General features: G+C 67.9%; 6 protein-coding genes across 8 annotated transcripts; 3 read left to right on the top strand and 3 right to left on the bottom strand.

The window, feature by feature from the left end:
- Positions 1–383: 383 nt before the first annotated feature.
- H696_00688 lies at positions 384–2,353 on the top strand. 2 transcript variants are annotated; one of them, XM_009494567.1, is made up of 5 exons: positions 384–709; positions 898–1,119; positions 1,253–1,472; positions 1,582–1,805; positions 2,098–2,353. In XM_009494567.1, the coding sequence occupies exons 1-5, from the start codon at positions 541–543 to the stop codon at positions 2,310–2,312; spliced, it is 1,050 nt and encodes a 349-aa protein (XP_009492842.1). In that variant the 5' UTR covers positions 384–540; the 3' UTR covers positions 2,313–2,353. The 2 variants fall into 2 exon arrangements, with proteins under 2 accessions (XP_009492842.1, XP_009492843.1); XM_009494568.1 differs by lacking the exon at positions 384–709 and having other exon boundaries at positions 860–1,119.
- A 439-nt stretch (positions 2,354–2,792) lies between these two features.
- H696_00687 lies at positions 2,793–6,429 on the top strand (the record flags this gene model as incomplete). Of its 2 annotated transcripts, XM_009494565.1 has the most annotated exons (8): positions 2,793–3,878; positions 4,002–4,066; positions 4,225–4,290; positions 4,444–4,595; positions 4,846–5,159; positions 5,327–5,477; positions 5,693–5,868; positions 6,047–6,429. In XM_009494565.1, 8 exons carry the CDS (start codon positions 2,793–2,795, stop codon positions 6,389–6,391), a joined length of 2,355 nt encoding a protein of 784 aa, XP_009492840.1. In that variant the 3' UTR covers positions 6,392–6,429. The 2 variants fall into 2 exon arrangements, with proteins under 2 accessions (XP_009492840.1, XP_009492841.1); XM_009494566.1 differs by having other exon boundaries at positions 5,693–6,429.
- Positions 6,430–7,453: 1,024 nt separating this feature from the next.
- Positions 7,454–9,105, bottom strand: H696_00686 (hypothetical protein). The gene is made up of 3 exons (XM_009494564.1): positions 8,825–9,105; positions 8,568–8,753; positions 7,454–8,477 (listed from the first exon to the last, which is right to left on the bottom strand). Exons 1-3 carry the CDS (start codon positions 8,987–8,989, stop codon positions 8,004–8,006), a joined length of 825 nt encoding a protein of 274 aa, XP_009492839.1. The 5' UTR covers positions 8,990–9,105; the 3' UTR covers positions 7,454–8,003.
- Positions 9,106–9,368: 263 nt separating this feature from the next.
- Positions 9,369–10,488, top strand: H696_00685 (hypothetical protein). Its single transcript, XM_009494563.1, has 3 exons — positions 9,369–9,469; positions 9,583–9,736; positions 9,858–10,488. Exons 1-3 carry the CDS (start codon positions 9,410–9,412, stop codon positions 10,424–10,426), a joined length of 783 nt encoding a protein of 260 aa, XP_009492838.1. The 5' UTR covers positions 9,369–9,409; the 3' UTR covers positions 10,427–10,488.
- A 161-nt stretch (positions 10,489–10,649) lies between these two features.
- Positions 10,650–13,334, bottom strand: H696_00684 (hypothetical protein). The gene is made up of 4 exons (XM_009494562.1): positions 12,978–13,334; positions 12,202–12,725; positions 11,726–11,971; positions 10,650–11,577 (listed from the first exon to the last, which is right to left on the bottom strand). The coding sequence occupies exons 1-4, from the start codon at positions 13,287–13,289 to the stop codon at positions 10,839–10,841; spliced, it is 1,821 nt and encodes a 606-aa protein (XP_009492837.1). The 5' UTR covers positions 13,290–13,334; the 3' UTR covers positions 10,650–10,838.
- Positions 13,335–13,468: 134 nt separating this feature from the next.
- H696_00683 (hypothetical protein) lies at positions 13,469–14,416 on the bottom strand (the record flags this gene model as incomplete). The annotated part of the gene is made up of 1 exon (XM_009494561.1): positions 13,469–14,416. The coding sequence occupies one exon, from the start codon at positions 14,414–14,416 to the stop codon at positions 13,469–13,471; it is 948 nt and encodes a 315-aa protein (XP_009492836.1).
- Between the last annotated feature and the right edge of the window lie 1,717 nt (positions 14,417–16,133).

The following is a 16,133-nucleotide window of genomic DNA, read 5'->3' as shown; positions in this document are numbered from 1 at the left end:
CAACCCGGGGAAGCATACGGCGCGCCCGGGCAGCCGAACAAAAGCGCCCAGTCTAGACTTCCCGACCCCGGGGGTGCGCCGCGGTCAGCCCGGCTCGCTGGGCATCGCCCGGGCGCCCCGGGCCCGGCCACCAGGATGGTGTGTGTGTGTGCGTGTGTGTGGCGTGGGGAGGAATGCCACGGGCGGGGAATTCGCCGACGTAGCTCCCGAATGCCAACGCATTCGGCAGTCTGCATAGGCAGGTGGGGCATTGGGTGCCGGCCCCGACGCGTGCCTGCTCTCCCCCGCCCCCGGGGGGGGGGGGGGGGGGATGGCGTCCGAGGTGAAGGGCCGCTTGCGTGCGCACGGCGCTCCTCGGGCGCCTGGGGTAGCCCCCCCCCCTCCTCCCCCTTGAGCCCTCCTCCTTCCTTGCCCCCTCGCGCCCCGTCTTCCTGTCGTGGCTCAGGGTCTCTCCCTTGCGGGTCCCCACCTGTATCTCTCGCTCCGCTCGTTCTCCCTTCCCCCCCGCCCCTTCTCCCAGTTCATCGTCTCGTTGCTGCCATGTCCAAGCCCTCGCCTTGCACCGCCGGCCGCCGGCCCGCGTCGCCCGGCAACCCGATCACCATCGGCCTGGAGGGCAGTGCCAACAAGATCGGCGTCGGCATCATCCGCGAAGACGGCACCATCATGGCCAACCTTCGTCGGACATACATCACCCCGCCGGGGCAAGGTGCGTCATCGGTGGGCGCTTGTCCGCCGCCCCTCCGCATTCTCCCTGCCTGCATGTGTCTCCGGATGTCTCTATCTCTCTCTCTCTCTCTCTCTCTGTGTGTGTGTGAGTGTCTGTGCGTGGTGCGCCAATGCTGACTCCATTTCTTTCCTACGTTCCCCTGTGTCCATGGATGTGTCGCCCTCCAGGCTTTCTTCCCCGCGCCACGGCTCAGCACCACCGCAGCCATGTGCTGGACCTGGTGCAGGAGGCCCTCGACCAGGCCGGCCTGAAGCCCGGCGACATTTCGCGCGTGGCTTTCACCCAGGGCCCGGGCATGGCCCCGCCGCTGATCGCCGTGGCTGTGGCCGCGCGCACCCTGGCCCAGATCTGGGATGTCCCTCTGATCGGTGTCAACCACTGTGTCGGCCGTGCGCCCCCCCTCCCCCCCTCCCCCCCTCATTGCCTTGCTTTTCCCTCATCTGCACACCTCTTCCTGACGCCGACAAGTCCCTCCCCACCCCCCGCCCTCACCTCCTCGCTTCTTCCGCCCGGCTCTCCCAGACATTGAGATGGGTCGCCTCATCACCGGGGCCGAAAACCCGGTGGTCCTGTACGTGAGCGGTGGCAATACCCAGGTGATTGCTTACTCCGAGCGGCGGTATCGCATCTTTGGCGAGACCATCGACATTGCCATCGGCAATTGCCTGGACCGCTTTGCTCGCGTCCTCGGCGTGCCGAATGACCCGTCTCCCGGCTACAACATCGAGCTTCTGGCTCGCAAGTGCGTCACGCGGCCGCCCCTCTCCGCCTCCTCTCCCGGCCGGCCAGCTGGCCCGGCTGCGCCATCAATGTACTTACTCTGTCCACCCTGGGCCGGGGCGTCGCCACAGGGGCAAGCGATTCTGCCCTCTTCCCTACGTGGTCAAGGGCATGGATGTCTCCTTCTCCGGCATCCTGTCGCAGGTGGAGAAGCTCGCCCGCGAGGGCGTCTACACTCCGGAGGACCTGTGCTACTCGCTGCAGGAGACCCTCTTCTCCATGTTGGTCGAGACGACCGAGCGTGCCATGGCCCATGTTGGCTCCAAGGAGGTCCTGATTGTCGGCGGCGTCGGATGTGCGTCCTTTGACGGGCCTCTTGGCGCCGGCTCCCACGCCCAGCTCACCCCTCAATTTCCCCTGCGCATAGTCTCTCTCTCTCTCTCTCCCTCTCTCTCTCTCTCTCTCTCTCTCTCTCTCTCTCTCTTTTTCTTTCTCTCTCTCTCTCTCTCTCTTTCTTTCTCTCTCTCTCTCTCTTTTTTTCTTTCTCCTTCTCTAACACACACGATTTGCTCGGCTCCCTGCTCCGCCGCCTCCCCCCGCCCCATGCCCGCCACCGCTTCGCCACGCCCCTGCGACACCTTCCACAGGCAACCTCCGTCTCCAGCAGATGATGGGCCACATGGTGGAGCAGCGCGGCGGACACATCTACGCCACTGACGAGCGCTTCCTCATCGACAATGGCCTGATGATCGCGCATGCCGGGTCGGAGATGGCCCGCGTCGGGCTGACCACCCCCCTCGAGTCGTCGGCGTGCTCCCAACGCTTCCGCACTGATGAAGTCTACGTGACCTGGCGCGATTGAGCGCATGTGTCCGGCCACCAATATAGAAGGCAATCGCGTGATTCCCGGGCGCCGTTCACATGACGGCGCGCTTAGTGGGCAGGTGTGTCCTGATTGCGGGCTTTTGCCAGCTTGGTGGGGCTTCCCACCGAACCCGGGGTGGCGTGCACATTGTGGGTGTGTTTTTCCGATCCGCGGATGGGTGTGTCTTTCCACGGCTCAGTGTTTTCCCGCCCTCAAGTCCCCCCCCCAGCCCCCCCGGGCTTTTCGCACAGGAGGTTCCCTGACACTGGGTGGGGGCTTGGCCAAAGAAATGCCTCCCTTCTAAAGGCGGCCACCCGCATGGCCCCGGCCATTTCCACGGTCTCCCCTCATCACCACCTGCCCTGTGTGCCCTCCCTCCCTCCTTCTCCCTCTCCCTCTCCCTCTCCCTCTCCCTCTCTCTATTTCCCTTCTCTTGCTCATCCACCTCCTTTCGGCCCCCGGCTGTCGGCTCTCAACATGTCCGGTGACCATGACTCTGCCGCTCGGCGCAGCACGGTGCTCCTGATCCTGGCCGCCGGGTATGGAACCCGCCTGGCCCGAGACCTGGAGCAAGACCCCGACCCCCGGTGGGATGCCGTGCGTCGCCTGCCCAAGCCCCTGCTGCCGGTTCTCCGGCGCCCGGTGACCTCGAGTGTCGTCACCCCGCCCGGGGCCGAGGGGGCCGGCTCGCGCGACAGCAGCACCAGCACCCTGCCCGAGGCCGAGGCTCCGGACCCCGGGCGCGCGGCGGCGGCCCCCCGGGACTCCTTCTGCGATGCGTGGGTCCAGGCGGCGGTGGATTGCAACCGCGAGCTCAATCCCACCGGTGTGAGCTGGCTCGCCGGACGGTACCACACCGCCAATGTGGGCATTTCCCAGGTGGTCCTGGTGACCAATGCCGCCCACTTGGCCCTCTATGAGGCGTGGGCTGCCGGCGCCCGGGAGCGCTTTGCCCTGGCCGACTGCCGCGACTCGGATGCCGACGCCAGCGGCCATGGCCCCGGGTCGATGACCCTCTCGGTCATCAGTGACGGGTCTACCAGCAATGCCACCCGCCTGGGTGCCATCGGCTCGCTGGGGCTCGCCATGGGGCAGCTGCCGCGCGAGTGCGATCTGCTGGTGGTGGCCGGCGACTCGTGGGTCCACCGGGCCGATGGCCTGGACTTGGCGGAGTTCCTGCGTTTCCGCCGGGCCTGGCACTTTGCCGGGCGCCCGGCCGATGTGGGGCTCCTTTGCTACCCGCTGCCGGCCCTGGACGACCCCACCCAGCGGGGCATCTTGGCCCTGTCGGCCGAGGCGGCGCACTTCGCCGGCGACCCCGCGGGCTTGCCCATTCACTTGGACCCGGCGGCCGGGTGGGCCGCCGCTCATGAGGATCCGCCACCCTCGGCCCCGGGCAGGGGTCCAGTCGGGCGGCCCTTCGCCGGCCAGGCCCCGCCACGTCGGGTCCTGGACTTGGTCGAGAAGCCGGCATCGGCCGAGCTGGCCCCCTCGCGCTTTGTCTGTCCGGCGGTCTACCTCTTGACTCGGGATGCGCGGCCGCATGTTTTGGACTACATTGCTGTGCGCTGTCCCCCCTGCAAGCACATTGCCCTTCTTTTTTTTTTCCTCCCCCCACACAGGGCCCCAGGCCAGCTCACCATCCATGCATGCCCTTGGCGGCGATCTTCTTTTCACTTTTCCCAGCGCGGCGCCACCGACCCCACAGTCAACATGGATGCCCCGGGGCATCTGATTTCCCATTTGGCCAAGTGCGTGCTCCTTTCTCCCGCCTCGGACGTTTCCCTTTTGGCGGAGTCTGACCCACCGACCTATATGCGCGTGTATGTGTGTGTGTGTGTGTGTGTGTGTGTGTGTGTGTGTACGCGCGCGCGCCCGTGTGCATGATCTGACACATCTTCCTGGACAGGTGTTCTTTGGCCCTGGCTTTCCCCATCCGCCGGCGAATGGATGTGGGCAACTTGGCCGAGTATCGGTATGCGGTCCCCCTTGCGGAGCGCCCCCCGCCCCCCCCTCCCTCCTCCTCACGGCGGGGATGGCTCGCATTCTTTGCATGTGCACACGCGTGGCCCGAGATGCGAAACTGACGGCTGTGCCCATGTGTCCCCGGCCTTCTGGGGGGAGTCAGGGCCGCCATCGAGCAAGAGCACCATGCCGGGCGGTGCTTTGCTCGGGCTGCGCTGGCCGGGAACCCCTCGGACGCGTATGCCGGCCGGGTGGTCGGCGCGGCGGTGGCAAACTACTATGCGGAGGTGTGCATTGCCGAGCGCCCGGAGGCTGGTGCGTTTCATGCCGCATGCATTGGCCTTGTCGGCCGGTCTTTCGCCCTGGCCATGTGCCGCTTGCTCGCCCTTCGCCACGCCCAGCGGCGCCCCGGTCCCCTCGTCCCACCTCCCTCCCTTGAGGCCTCTGCATCCGGCCGCCCTTCGCCCCTTCACACGCCCTCCCTTCTCCGCGCTGGCCACCCTGCAGGCTGCCATCCCCCGCAAGACAATGGCCGCTAACCACGCGTCCCGGCCTGGTCCGCCAGAGCTCCAACACCTCCGGCAGGTGGCCGGCATCGCCCTTCTGCCGCATTCGGTGCACGACTCGCATGAGGGAGTCGAGTTTGGCAGTGGCATGCGCCTGATGGAGGCGGCGGTCGGCCGTTTCCACGCCCTGGCCACCCGGGCCGGTGTATCGGTGGCTGGTCGGTCGGTCCGAGGCCTGGGGCTATCCTATTCGACGACGATCCCGCGCAGCTGCGGGCTCAGCGGCTCGAGTGCCCTGATCGCCGCGTGCTGGCGAGCTCTGGCCAGTTTGCACCGTGTTTCCCTGGCGACCCTCTGCGGGGGCGAGGAGCAGGTATGTTCGACTACCCCACGACAGGCAGGCATCGCCGCAGGTCTCGCCCTGCCGGATGACAAAGCCGCAAGATACCGCCTTCGCAAAGGATCTCTCTCTGACACACACACACACACACACACACACACACGCCCATGCACGCATGCACATAATCCCGTTGCATTCAGATCCCGTTCGAAATTTTGGCCGTCGAGACGGAGGACCTGGGCATCGTGGCCGGGCCGCAGGACCGCCTGATTCAGCATCATGGCGGCCTTGTTGTCATGGACTTTGCCGGGGCCCGGCCGCTAATCACCCGGCCCGCCGGCTGCCCCAAGGGTATGTCGGATGCCCAGCCGGCGTCTCCTGAGGCCGTGGCTTTTGACCCCTCCGAGTGAGAGTGCCTGGACAGCTGACCCCCTCGCCCCCGCGCCCTTCCCCACCCCCTTTGCATGTGGCTCGCTCGCTCGCTCGCTCGCTGGCCCGCCCATGCGCCCACCCGCTGGCTGGGTGTCTGTGCGACTCGGCCATCCGCTCGGGGCAATTGCCCCCAGGCATGCTCCCCGGGACGCTATACCTGGCACATCGAACCGAACCGGCCGGGGCCGGAAGCTCGGGCGATGCACACCGGACCGTTCGCGCCAGGCACACCAGCGGCTCGACGCTGGTGAGAGACCGGATGGCCCGACTGGCGGACCTTGCCCAGCGCGCTGTCGACGCCCTCGCCAAGGTACGTGACGCGCGGGGTGGGTGGTGGGCATGCCACGCGGGCTGGCGCATCCGGCCGAGGCACTCTATGAATCTACATTTTGCGGGGGCAAGGAAAAGTGCCAGGCCGCCGGGGAGAGGAACAAGCGGCAGGGGGCCCAGGAAGGGGACGCAGCGCTGACACGGCGAGAAAAAAAAAGCACGATCTGGCCGCCTTCTGCATGGTGCTCGATGAGTGTCACCAAATCCGCCGGGAGGTCTTCTTCGGGCATCTATCCGAGGCAGACATTCGTGACCCGGCCAATGCCCACTCCAATGACATCCTCAACTTGCGCCTGGTGTCGCTTGCCGCGGAGGCCGGCTGCGCGGCGGCCTTCTGCGGCTCCGGCGGGGGGGTTGTCATCGCCCCCCGGCCGGATGACGCCTCCAGCGGCGGAGGTATCTGGCCAGGTCCGAGCCCCGAGCGAGAGCACGAACTTGTCCAGCATTTCCAGCGCCACGGGGTGCACTTGATCCGCTTGCATGTGGCTCCCGCATGTCTGTGAGAGTTGGAGCCGGGCAAGAGAGAGAGAGAGAGGGGGGGGGCGAGGGGCAAGGGACAGCCAACCGGCCGAGGGAAGGAAGAAGCAAGAAGCTGTACAAAAATAGCCAGGCACATGGCCCTTGTACATGCCTCCTGGCAATAGATCTTTCCGAGCATCAAGAACCGAGGCCTGGGCGGACAGCAGGGGCGGTGGGGGGGGGGGGGGGGGGGGGAGGCACGGGAGAAGCCAAGTCAAAGGGCGGCGGAGCGGTGACAGCCGTCCGATGCGCCCAGCGCCAGGGCCTCGAAGCAGCGCGGGCACTCGACCCTGATCCGGTCGCGGTCGCTCAGCTCGTCGTTCGGCACAAGATCCAGCGAGAAGGGGTCCCGGGAGTGGGCACGCGCGGTGGGCCGCCCGGTCGACATCTCAAGGAGGCAGGCCCGGTGATAGCGTCGCCCGCAGCCGCAAGTGATGGCCGGGAAGTTGGCCACTTGGAGGGGGGCCGTCGAGTCAGTCGGACCGGGCGAGTCGCCGACCCGAGATGGCGGGCCACCCTGGCTGGCTAGCTTTTGGCTCGGGTGGGCCCCGGCACTGACCTCCTGCGAAAGGAAGATGTCCTCCTCGCTGTCGTTCTCCCGCGGGAGGAAGGGAAATTCGTGCTCACTATGGCCGCCGGCGGACGGCGGCGTGGGCACCCGATCGCCCGGACGCTGGTTCCTGTCCGGCCATGGCCGAGACCCCGCCCCGGCCTCAGCGGCCCTCGTCGCAGCACCATCCTCCAGATGCCAGTATCTCTGACAAAGGTGGCAATCTAGCTCGCCCTGGGGGGCGTCTTTCCAGATGCCCGGACTCAAGCGCACGTCGCTCAGCGCCTTTGCCTGGGTCAACAGCCCCAGCACCGGCCCGAGGGCACTTCGTGCAGGGCTCGAGCCTTCCGAAGGGGCCGCCAGAGCCTGGCGCAGCTGGCCGCACCGGTGGCACGGCGTCCCGACCAGCGACGGGGCCGGCGCCGATCCCCCGGGATCCAAGAGGTCCGCCACCAGCCGTCGCCCGGAGACCGAAGACTCCGACACAAGCACCGGCCGGTCGGCCGGCGCGGGAATCCGGCGATCGGCCAGGGCCGGAGGCTCGGCGCCGTCGGCCACCACGGCCACCGGTGCGCTGTCATCCGGAGCCTGCGCGAGGAAGGCCGCCCGGCCGTCCAGCAGCAGCCCCCCCACCGGCACATTGAGAAGGGTGGCGACGGGGCCAGGCGGGTGCACCGGCATGGGCGTGTCCGCCAGCGCGGCCGCCAGCCCACCCAGCGGGGATTGGCTATTTGGCGTGAAAAATTCATCCAGGAGAGAGTCCAAGTCCAAAGGCCCCGTGGCTGGGGCCGGGCGACCTGCTGGCGCATTGGCGGCCGCCGAGCCCCCGGCCTCTGCCAGCGCCAGCCAGTACAGCCCGATGCAGGCCCCCGGGGCCAAAAGCAGCCGCTGTGCCGGCGACAGGTGCCGGAGTCGCTCGACCGGGATGACGGCCACCGGCCCCGGGGGCAGCGTCCCCGGCCATCGAGACCGCTCGAAATGGAGACCAAGCGAAAGAACATCCCCGAGGCGCGCCGCGTGCTGGGCAAGCAGGGCCTCGACCAGGTTTAGCACGGCAGCCGGGCTGTCCAGGCGCGGCGAGCCCCCCGGCTGCTCCGATATCCCCAGCCGCCGGAGGGCCCCCATGTCAAGCTCGAACTGATTGGCTCCGGGTCAGCTGGGAAGACCCCGCACAAGGGACACAAGCGGCCGCACGAGATGCGCACCTGCGGGGCGGCACCACCGAAGGGATTGTCACCGGGGGGAATGACGCGCACGCGGACCGGGACTTCGAGCAGGATTTCGCTCGGGCAACCGCAGCCAAGTCCCGCGAGGCCCACGGGCAGACGTCCGTACGCCGCAATCGTGAAGGTGTCGACATCCGGGGAGAGGGCCGTCACGCGGCCGAGCCCCGGCCACCGGGTGAATGGCGTGTCCCCGCTGGGCGCGGATTCGCGGGCGGACGGCAATTCTTGCAATATGCCCGGCAGGGCCGGAAGAGAAGTCAGCGCCCTGAGCGTGTGCCTTCGCCGAGACACGTCCTAGAGCCCGGGCGGCAAGTTACATGGCTGACGTTAGCAACGAGGGCAGACGGCCCCAGGTGGCACCATGTGCTGCCGCGCGGCGCGTACCCGCAGAGACTGGGACAGGTGCTCCGGCACGAGCAGCGCATCCAGCAGCCGCGCCAACGCCGCGAGATGCGGCTCACCGGGCCTGGCCGGGAATTGCAGCAGCACCAGCAGGTGGCGTAGGGCCGGCTCCGGCCGGAAGATCACCCCCGATCCATCGGACAGCACCAGGTCCAGAGCGAAGATACCCTGGGTGCGAGAAGGCCCATGCGGTGAGTCGGATGGCCGGGAGAGGGCGGAGCGAAGGGCAACACACGCACCGGGCCGTAGAATCCAGGCGGAATGTCGTCCGGCAGGAGGCCGTACCTCTCGGTCAGGCCCTCGGCTGCTACGAGCAGTCGCGTATGACGGGCGGAGATCCGCCGCCGGCGAACACGCTGCGTGGTCAGCGGCGGCAGCCGCCGGCCAGTCCAGCCGGGGGACATCCAGCTGGGAAGGGCCCCAGTCAGGCGGCACGCAGTGCGATGAGGAGAGCGCAAACGGCGAGGGGGGAGGGGGCAAAGGGAGGGGGCAAAGGGAGGCACAGGGGGGAGAGGGGCGGGCTGGGAAAGGCCTCGCTTTCCGCGGCCTGGGAAGCGCCTGGTGGCGCTTCAGCATGGCTCAAAAACCTTTGCCCTCCCGTAGATCGCATGTCTCCCCGGGCGGCATCTGCCAACCCATCCGAGTTCGATCACCCCCCGACATGGTGCTGTCTCCTGCCGCTGTTTTTTTTTTTTTTTCGGCCACCAACCCCCGCCGCGGAGAACTGCTCCGGGCTTCACACTCTCCCCACCTCCTCCGTTTTCCCCCCTGTCCCCCGCCCCCCGCCCCCCGTCGCCCCGTCTCCCCGCCCCCACATACGCGACATGTCCCCAGCCTCCCCGGCCGTGCCGCGCCTCGTCGCCTTGGCTATTTTCAACTCTTCCGTGCGGCCTGCCTTCCTTTCGTCTTCCTGCTCCCCCCCCTGGGCCCATCACACCCAACACCTGTACGCTGACCCTCCCCGCCCCCCCCCCCCCCCTGCCATCGTGTCTCGAAGAATATCCCCCTCTTCTATGCGGCCTTTCCCCAAGGGGGTGCGCGTGTCGGATCTCCAGCCCCGGCTGCCGGACAGATTCTCCTCGGTGACTCGGAGGTTTCTCTCGAGTACCAGTACATCTTCCACGCCTGCCTAGATAGCATCCTCGAGCGCGGTTCGTGCTCCCCTTGATGGACACCCTCCCTTCCTGGCTCCCTTCCTCCCCCCCCCCCCGCTCTTCTCTCCTCCTGCCTCTCACACGCGCCCGCTTTGATGGCGAAACCCACCCCAAACAGCCATGATCTCGGACAGGCCTTTCCTCGGTCTGCTGGCTTCCTTTCCGTCCGGGAAATCGCTTCTGTCGGTCTCCGACTTCGGTGGCTCCGGCGCGCCGCCGGCACCGGAGAGCCCGAGCGTCGGCCTTCCCGCCGAGATCCACGCATATGGCTTCCTCTCGGCCACCCGGACGCAAGTGGTGGCTCTGGTCCAGGCACCGGCCTCCTCGAGCCTGGGGGCCAGCTCCATCGGTGGTGCCTTCCGCCTGCGCGCCAGCACCAATACCCCGTCGGGAACGGTCCCAGGCGCGCCCGGGGCTCCCGGCTCCGGCAATGTCGCCGCCCCTCCGGCTGCCACGGCGGCCATCCAGCTGGACGATGAATCCATGGCGCGCATCATGGCCGGTGTCTACTCGGCCTTCATCGCCGTGGCCAACACCCACATCCCCAATGACCTGACCGGCTATCTGCAGTCCTTGTCGCAGGGCCAGATGCATGCCTTTGACGATCAGCCGCCCGGATCGCTGGAGGGAAACCAGAAGTTTGTGGCCCACGTCCGCCGCGTGGTGCAGCCCTTCATCATTACCTGACAGGGCCGCCGGCGTCTGTGCTCAACCCCGCACACAAGCGCCCGCCCGCCCGCCCGCCCGCCCGCCCGCCGGCCCACACATTCCCACATGCCGAGTCACGGCGTGTGTTCGAAGGCCAAGCACTCCCCTGCCTCCCTCTCGAGTGCGGCGCCGGGCTTCGAAAATATACAAAACAAGCAAGTCACCGCCCGGGCGCACGCATACGCAACCTCGACTGGCAACACGCATCTATCGCAAGTGTATTTCCCTCTCCCCCCGCCCCCGCAGCAGTAAGGGGCAAATGATACGGGCACAAGCTGGGGGAGGGGGACAAAGGCACGCATGCGCCCGCAAGCAAGCAAGCAAGCAGACACACACACACGCGCGCGCACATGCACGCAGACACACCCAGGTGCACCAGTGCCCAGCAGCATCATTGGTTCCGATAGACCAGCTGGTGGCGCTTGTGCTGCAGCTCCTGGTGCTGCTGCTTGTTGATGAGCTGGGCCACGCGTGGGCCGGCGGCCTCGCGGCTGTGAAGCTTCTTCAGCGACAGTGGCGCCTCGGACATTCGGGTGGGCGTGAAGAGGGACGGGTCGTGGGCGGTGCTGGTCACGCCACTTAGGCCGGGCCCGGTGGACACCCGCCCGGCCGACATCGCCGGGGCGGTGCCCATGTCCGGGCCCGACTCGCGCCCCGGCGACAGGAGAGCCGCCGACCCACCGCCGCCGCTGCCGCCGCCGCCGCCGAAGCTGGGTCCGATGAAACTTCCGCCCTGGATGCCACCAACACCGGCCCCATGGAGCCCATGCCGTCCGGAACGCCCGAGAGAGGCATTCGGCGCGCTGGGGCCCCCCTCGGCGTAGTTGATCGGCAGGGTGGGGTCAATGTGCGACGTGGTGCCGATCAGCTGGTCGAAGATGTTCAGGGAGAAGCGGTCACACAGCTCGCGCGAGAACTTGGTCCCGCGTACGGAGTTGCCGCACTCGTCGATGTTCGGCGACCAGATGGCCAAGCCCAGGACATTGGGGATGCACAGGATGATGCAGCCGGAGACGCCGGACTTGGCCGGCAGGCCGATGGTGCAGGCCCACTCGCCGGAAGACTCATTCATGCCACACGAGTACATCAGCTGGATGGTGGATTTGGCCGCCTCCAGCGAGAAGCAGACCCTGTTTGAGGAAGGCCCAAGGGGAGGACAATGCCCCAGCCCGACGGTGCACGTTAGATCCGGCGCACAAAGGTGGCCCACAAAAGGGGGCAGGGGGGGGGGGGGCGATGGAGGAAAAGGGCGCGGCCGGAAAGCACGGGCACACGTACTCCTCCGAAAGCGGGCACACGCCCCGGTTGGCCAGGGTGGCCGTCATGATGGCCAGCTGCTCGCAGGTCACCTCGAGCGAGCAAAGCTGGAAGTAGAAGTCCAATGCCTCCTCGACATTCATGTCGCTCGGGTAGGCGCCCTGGCTTTTCATGAAATACCCGAGGGCGAAGTTGCGGTGTGCGGTCTCCAACTCCGAGAGGTACACGGGTTGGGAGAAACTCAGCGGCATGCCGCCGGCCATTTTCCTGGCACCGGCCCGGTGCCGCAAAGGCAAGGAAAGCGGATCAGTCAGCAAATTGAGGCAGCCCAGGCAGGCAAACGAGCAGGACGCGGGACAGGCGCGCGGGGAGGGGGGGGAGGGGGGGAGCATGGGCGATGACGACCACCGGGCCGAGGGGAGAAGAGGGGAGGGGGTCAGCAGGGAGGGCCTGGCTGGGCTCGGCCGGCAAAAGCCACGAGACGACGGGGCACGCACTGGAAGCGGTCCATCACATGCTGCATGCGGGTGGAGGTCAACTCGCCGGGCTTGATGAGGGTGGCCGTGACAATGGCCCCGGCATTGATCATCGGATTGTGCGGCAGGCCGTCGGCATTTAGGATGAAGGCATTGAAGGCGGCGCCGCTTGGCTCGCGGCCGACATGATTGAGGATCTTCTCCTGGCCGGCCTCCTCGAAGGCCAGTGCATAGGAAAACGGCGTGCAGGTGGCCTGCATGCATGTGGTCCCGCGGGTGTCCGAGGCATCGCCATACTCGAAGACCTGGCCGTCGACCGTGCAAACGGCGATGCCGAAGCGCTGCGACGGGACCCGGCTGAGCTCCGGAATGTAGCTGGCCCGCTGGCCGGTGTTCATCATGCGCACCGACTCGAAGATGTCCACCAGCTCCTGGCAGAACTCCGTGAAGGAGGGAATCACCAGCTGCCCGCCGATGGTCTTGCGCAGGATGGACCCGGCGTGCTCCGGTGCCGTCATCAGGTCATAGAAGGTGTCATAGTCCACCTGCATGAGGTACCGCCCAGTCACAGGGGTGGGGAGGAGAAGAGCAAGCAGGGGTGGAGGCGATGTCAGTCGAGCCAAGGGGCAGGCGAACAAGTGGAAGGGGGGCAGGGGGGGGGGGGGGGCGAGAGGGATAGAGGCCGAGAGGGAGGGAGCGAGAAAAAGGAGACCGAGAGGGGATGACGAGAGAGAGAGGGGGAGCCAGGCCGGGAGCCAGGATCGCGGGGGGGGGGGGGGGGCAGAGCCACGACGCACGCTATCACCGCCCGGGTCACAGAGCTGATCCAGCTGCTCCCGAAGGGGGGTCAACCGCACGGGGTCGAGCCCGGCCTCGCGGGTGATGCTCTCCAGCGTCCGCCGGGAAATGGCCCCGGTGCCCTCCGGGTCCAGGGTGGCGAAGAGATTCTGAATGTACGTGTCTTCGGCCGTGGTCGACGAGGAGGAGGCAACACTGCCAGCCACAGAGGCGCAGTCCTCAGCGCCGGCGCCGAAGCCACCAACACCCCCGGGGCGCCCGCCGGACAGGAAGCCACCCAGATCCGACTGGAGGATTGGCGGCGAGGACATTGACGACCGGAAGGAGGGGAAGGATCCGCCGCCGCCGCCGCCGCCGCCGCCGCCGCCGCCGGAGGTGGCGATCGGCGCCTCGCCATAGGACCCGGCATCCGCGGGCCCGGGGTCCGCCTGTCGGGCCAGCTCCGCGAGGGAGTTTCGCAGGGCCGCGAAAGCCGGCGGCGAGAGGGGGCTCATCGGCGCGGCCGGCAAGTCCCCGGACCGGAGGCCGGCACGGCGACCGGACCGGCCTCCACAGCGGTGTCCGGCCTGGCCATCAGGCGCGAGCTGATCAGCAGCCGCTCGGCCGCCAGCTCCAACGGGCTGCCGCCATGGCCAAGCTCGGCGAAAACATGCATGGTCGACCGTAGAGACTCCAGCAGACTCTCGGAGAAGCCGTGCAGAGGCACGCCCGCCCCGGCGGTGCGCAGGATCCCCGTCGGCCCGGATTGCGATCCGCCATCCAGGGAAACACCCCCGACCCCGGGGGACGTGTCCACGCGAATGGTCTGCGGCGAGGCTGCCGTGCTTTTGGACATGGTGGCCGGCGTCGGGGCCGGTGTCGGGGCCGCTGGGGCTGCGGTGGCCGTGGCGGCCGGCCACCGGACCCCGGTGGCGCCCTGCTGCAGCGGGTCAGGACCAGGGCTCGAAGCGCCGGGGGGAGTTGCCACGGTGCTTGCCGCCGCCGCCGCCGCCATCACAGGGCCAGGAGCCTGGGCGACATTCGAGGAGGGTGCGCCCGCCGGCGGGAGACGCAGCACCGAGCCCGAGGAAACCGGGGCCACGCTGTCGGAGAGGGCATCGACAGCCGGGTCCACCGGCAGCAGGAGGTGCTGCGGGCTGGAGTCGGTGCCCGACACGCCCTCGTCATCGGCCAGCAGGACACTGGAAGGGTCACTCGGGCTGTCAGCATCCCCCTCGGCCGGGGTGGCCAGGATCGATGCCGACAGCGGGGGGTTGATGATGTCGCAGTTTTCCGACAGCGGATACCGGAGCGAGTCCTCCGACAGATTGGACAAACGCAGGGCATCCAAATCCGAGACACTGGCCTCGGCCGACACCAAGCCAGCCGGCGGGCTACCGGGCACCTCGGGGAAGAGTTGGCCACTGCTGAGGGGTGAGAATTCGGCCGGGGGGTCCATCGGGTGGTCGATAATTGCCCGCTCACGGGCTAGCGGGGGCCGGGGGGGGGAGGGGGGGGGGGACGGGCGAGAGCGGGGAAGGAGGGACAGGAAGAGGACGATGTCTCGAGCGAAGAACCGACAAGGGGAAAGGGCAGGGAGAAGGAGGCACGACGGGGCTTTGTCTGGCACGGAGGCCGCCCCGGCGACCGCGCCCCCACGAGTCCCTCACTTCGGCCTCCGTCGCTGACACCGGGCGCGAGGAGCGCGAGGGAGATCTCGGCCGCCAGGAATGATGTCTAGGTCAAAGCCTGCCACAGTCGCGGCTCCCGCCCCCGGGCCCCGTCCCCCTCCCCGGGCGTTGCGGCCACCATCGCGTGCCGGCGCGGAACATCTCATCCCCGCCGCCCTCTGGCCATCTCCATTTCCGGGTGCCAACGCTGGCGCATCCCCGGAGAAGTTACGGACAAGAGGGGCTCCCGGGAGAGGGGACCTTGTGCGTGGGCATTTGATGCTGAAAATGAGGCCTTGATCCAGTGATCCGCCGGCGGGCATATGATCTTAACTGTGTACGGCCGTGCGCACACGAGGCCCGAGTGAACTGTTACCGAATGGTCCGACATTTGCCCGCTCGCGGTGAGGGCTATAAACAGACGGCTCTAAGTCCACAATTGAATAGGTCCGCTCCGTTCCCCTCGCTGTTGCCGTGGGGGGGCGGTCCATGCTCGAAGGGGGCTGATCGGGGCCAGCACCGGAGGGCCCCGCGCGGGATTGTGGTGGATCCGCCCGGCATATGCCCAGGCGGGAGGCATGCACGCTGGGCCGGGCACCAAGTAGCTGGTGGTGGATAATATCCCGCGTGGGTTCTTTATTATTATTAATATTTTCTCCCCGCTTCCCGGGGAAGGGCTCCTTGCACCTTGTCCTCTCTTGGCAGCTGTTTTATTGGCCCCCACAGAAGCATGGGGGGGAGGAAATAAAGACGCGCGAAATGCCTGGTGTGGTTGCACGCCCGCGCGCCCAGCCAGCCATCCCCACACAGGCGCACCCCGATACATTTGCACACAGACACGCCCGAACGTGGACTGTGGTCCGTCCCGCCCCGCGGCGAGGTGGTCCAGATATTCGGCGCCGTCGCGACGAGGGGGGATCCCTCCTCGCATGGAACGCGCGGGAGGCGCGGGAAGGGCGTCCCGGCGAAGGCACGCCAGGTGGGCTGCCGGCCAGTGGCCGAGGGGCAAGAGAGCCGGCCTCAGGGAGGGCCGACCGCTTGTTCACCAGCCTCTATCGAGCGCCTGTCGGCCAGGAGGCCGTCGGCCACCCCATTCCCGGGGGGGGGGGGGATGCTGTTGCGCTCGCTGGATCGGAAGTGCAAAGGTCCGGCCAGCGCGAGCTCGCCACAATGTGCGGCCCTTCCGGCACACTGTGTGGAGTGTCGCGGCCGGGCATGCGCATGCGGCCCGGCCATCGGGCCTCCTTACAGTCGCATGTGGAGGACCAAGGGGAAAGGCATTTCCGGGCCATCCCGCGCGACAGGGTCTCCCCGGGCGCGGGGCTGCATGGTGGCCGAGGGACGGCCGGCCTTTCCCCTGGCACCGGTCGTTGCTGCGGCCCCCGTTCACCTGCTGACCATCGGATCTGGACGCCCCCATCTGGGGCCCGGCAAAGGAGGCGACCCACTGCGCGCCTATGCGCTCGCACATGCATCCTGTGGTTGCCCGCGGCCCGGGGGGGGGGG

This window comes from Fonticula alba, assembly GCF_000388065.1.
Source record: "Fonticula alba strain ATCC 38817 unplaced genomic scaffold supercont2.1, whole genome shotgun sequence".
Taxonomy (NCBI): domain Eukaryota; order Rotosphaerida; family Fonticulaceae; genus Fonticula; species Fonticula alba.
Note: the sequence above shows the minus strand (reverse complement) of the source record. Positions and strands in the feature narration are given on the sequence as shown.

Bases quoted from the DNA above. Each gene is read 5' to 3' on its own strand.
- H696_00685 (XM_009494563.1), top strand. From the start codon at position 9,410: ATGTCCCCAGCCTCCCCGGCCGTGCCGCGCCTCGTCGCCTTGGCTATT. The intron at 9,470-9,582 runs GTGCGGCCTGCC...CGTGTCTCGAAG, and splicing joins TGGCTATTTTCAACTCTTCC to AATATCCCCCTCTTCTATGC. The intron at 9,737-9,857 runs GTTCGTGCTCCC...CACCCCAAACAG, and splicing joins AGATAGCATCCTCGAGCGCG to CCATGATCTCGGACAGGCCT.
- H696_00688 (XM_009494567.1), top strand. From the start codon at position 541: ATGTCCAAGCCCTCGCCTTGCACCGCCGGCCGCCGGCCCGCGTCGCCC. The intron at 710-897 runs GTGCGTCATCGG...GTCGCCCTCCAG, and splicing joins CATCACCCCGCCGGGGCAAG to GCTTTCTTCCCCGCGCCACG. The intron at 1,120-1,252 runs GTGCGCCCCCCC...CGGCTCTCCCAG, and splicing joins TGTCAACCACTGTGTCGGCC to ACATTGAGATGGGTCGCCTC.
- H696_00686 (XM_009494564.1), bottom strand. From the start codon at position 8,989: ATGTCCCCCGGCTGGACTGGCCGGCGGCTGCCGCCGCTGACCACGCAG. The intron at 8,754-8,824 runs GTGCGTGTGTTG...TCTCGCACCCAG, and splicing joins CGCCTGGATTCTACGGCCCG to GGTATCTTCGCTCTGGACCT. The intron at 8,478-8,567 runs GTACGCGCCGCG...CCCGGGCTCTAG, and splicing joins ACCTGTCCCAGTCTCTGCGG to GACGTGTCTCGGCGAAGGCA.
- H696_00684 (XM_009494562.1), bottom strand. From the start codon at position 13,289: ATGTCCTCGCCGCCAATCCTCCAGTCGGATCTGGGTGGCTTCCTGTCC. The intron at 11,972-12,201 runs GTGCGTGCCCCG...GGCCGGTGCCAG, and splicing joins CATGTGATGGACCGCTTCCA to GAAAATGGCCGGCGGCATGC. The intron at 11,578-11,725 runs GTACGTGTGCCC...TTCCTCAAACAG, and splicing joins GTGTGCCCGCTTTCGGAGGA to GGTCTGCTTCTCGCTGGAGG.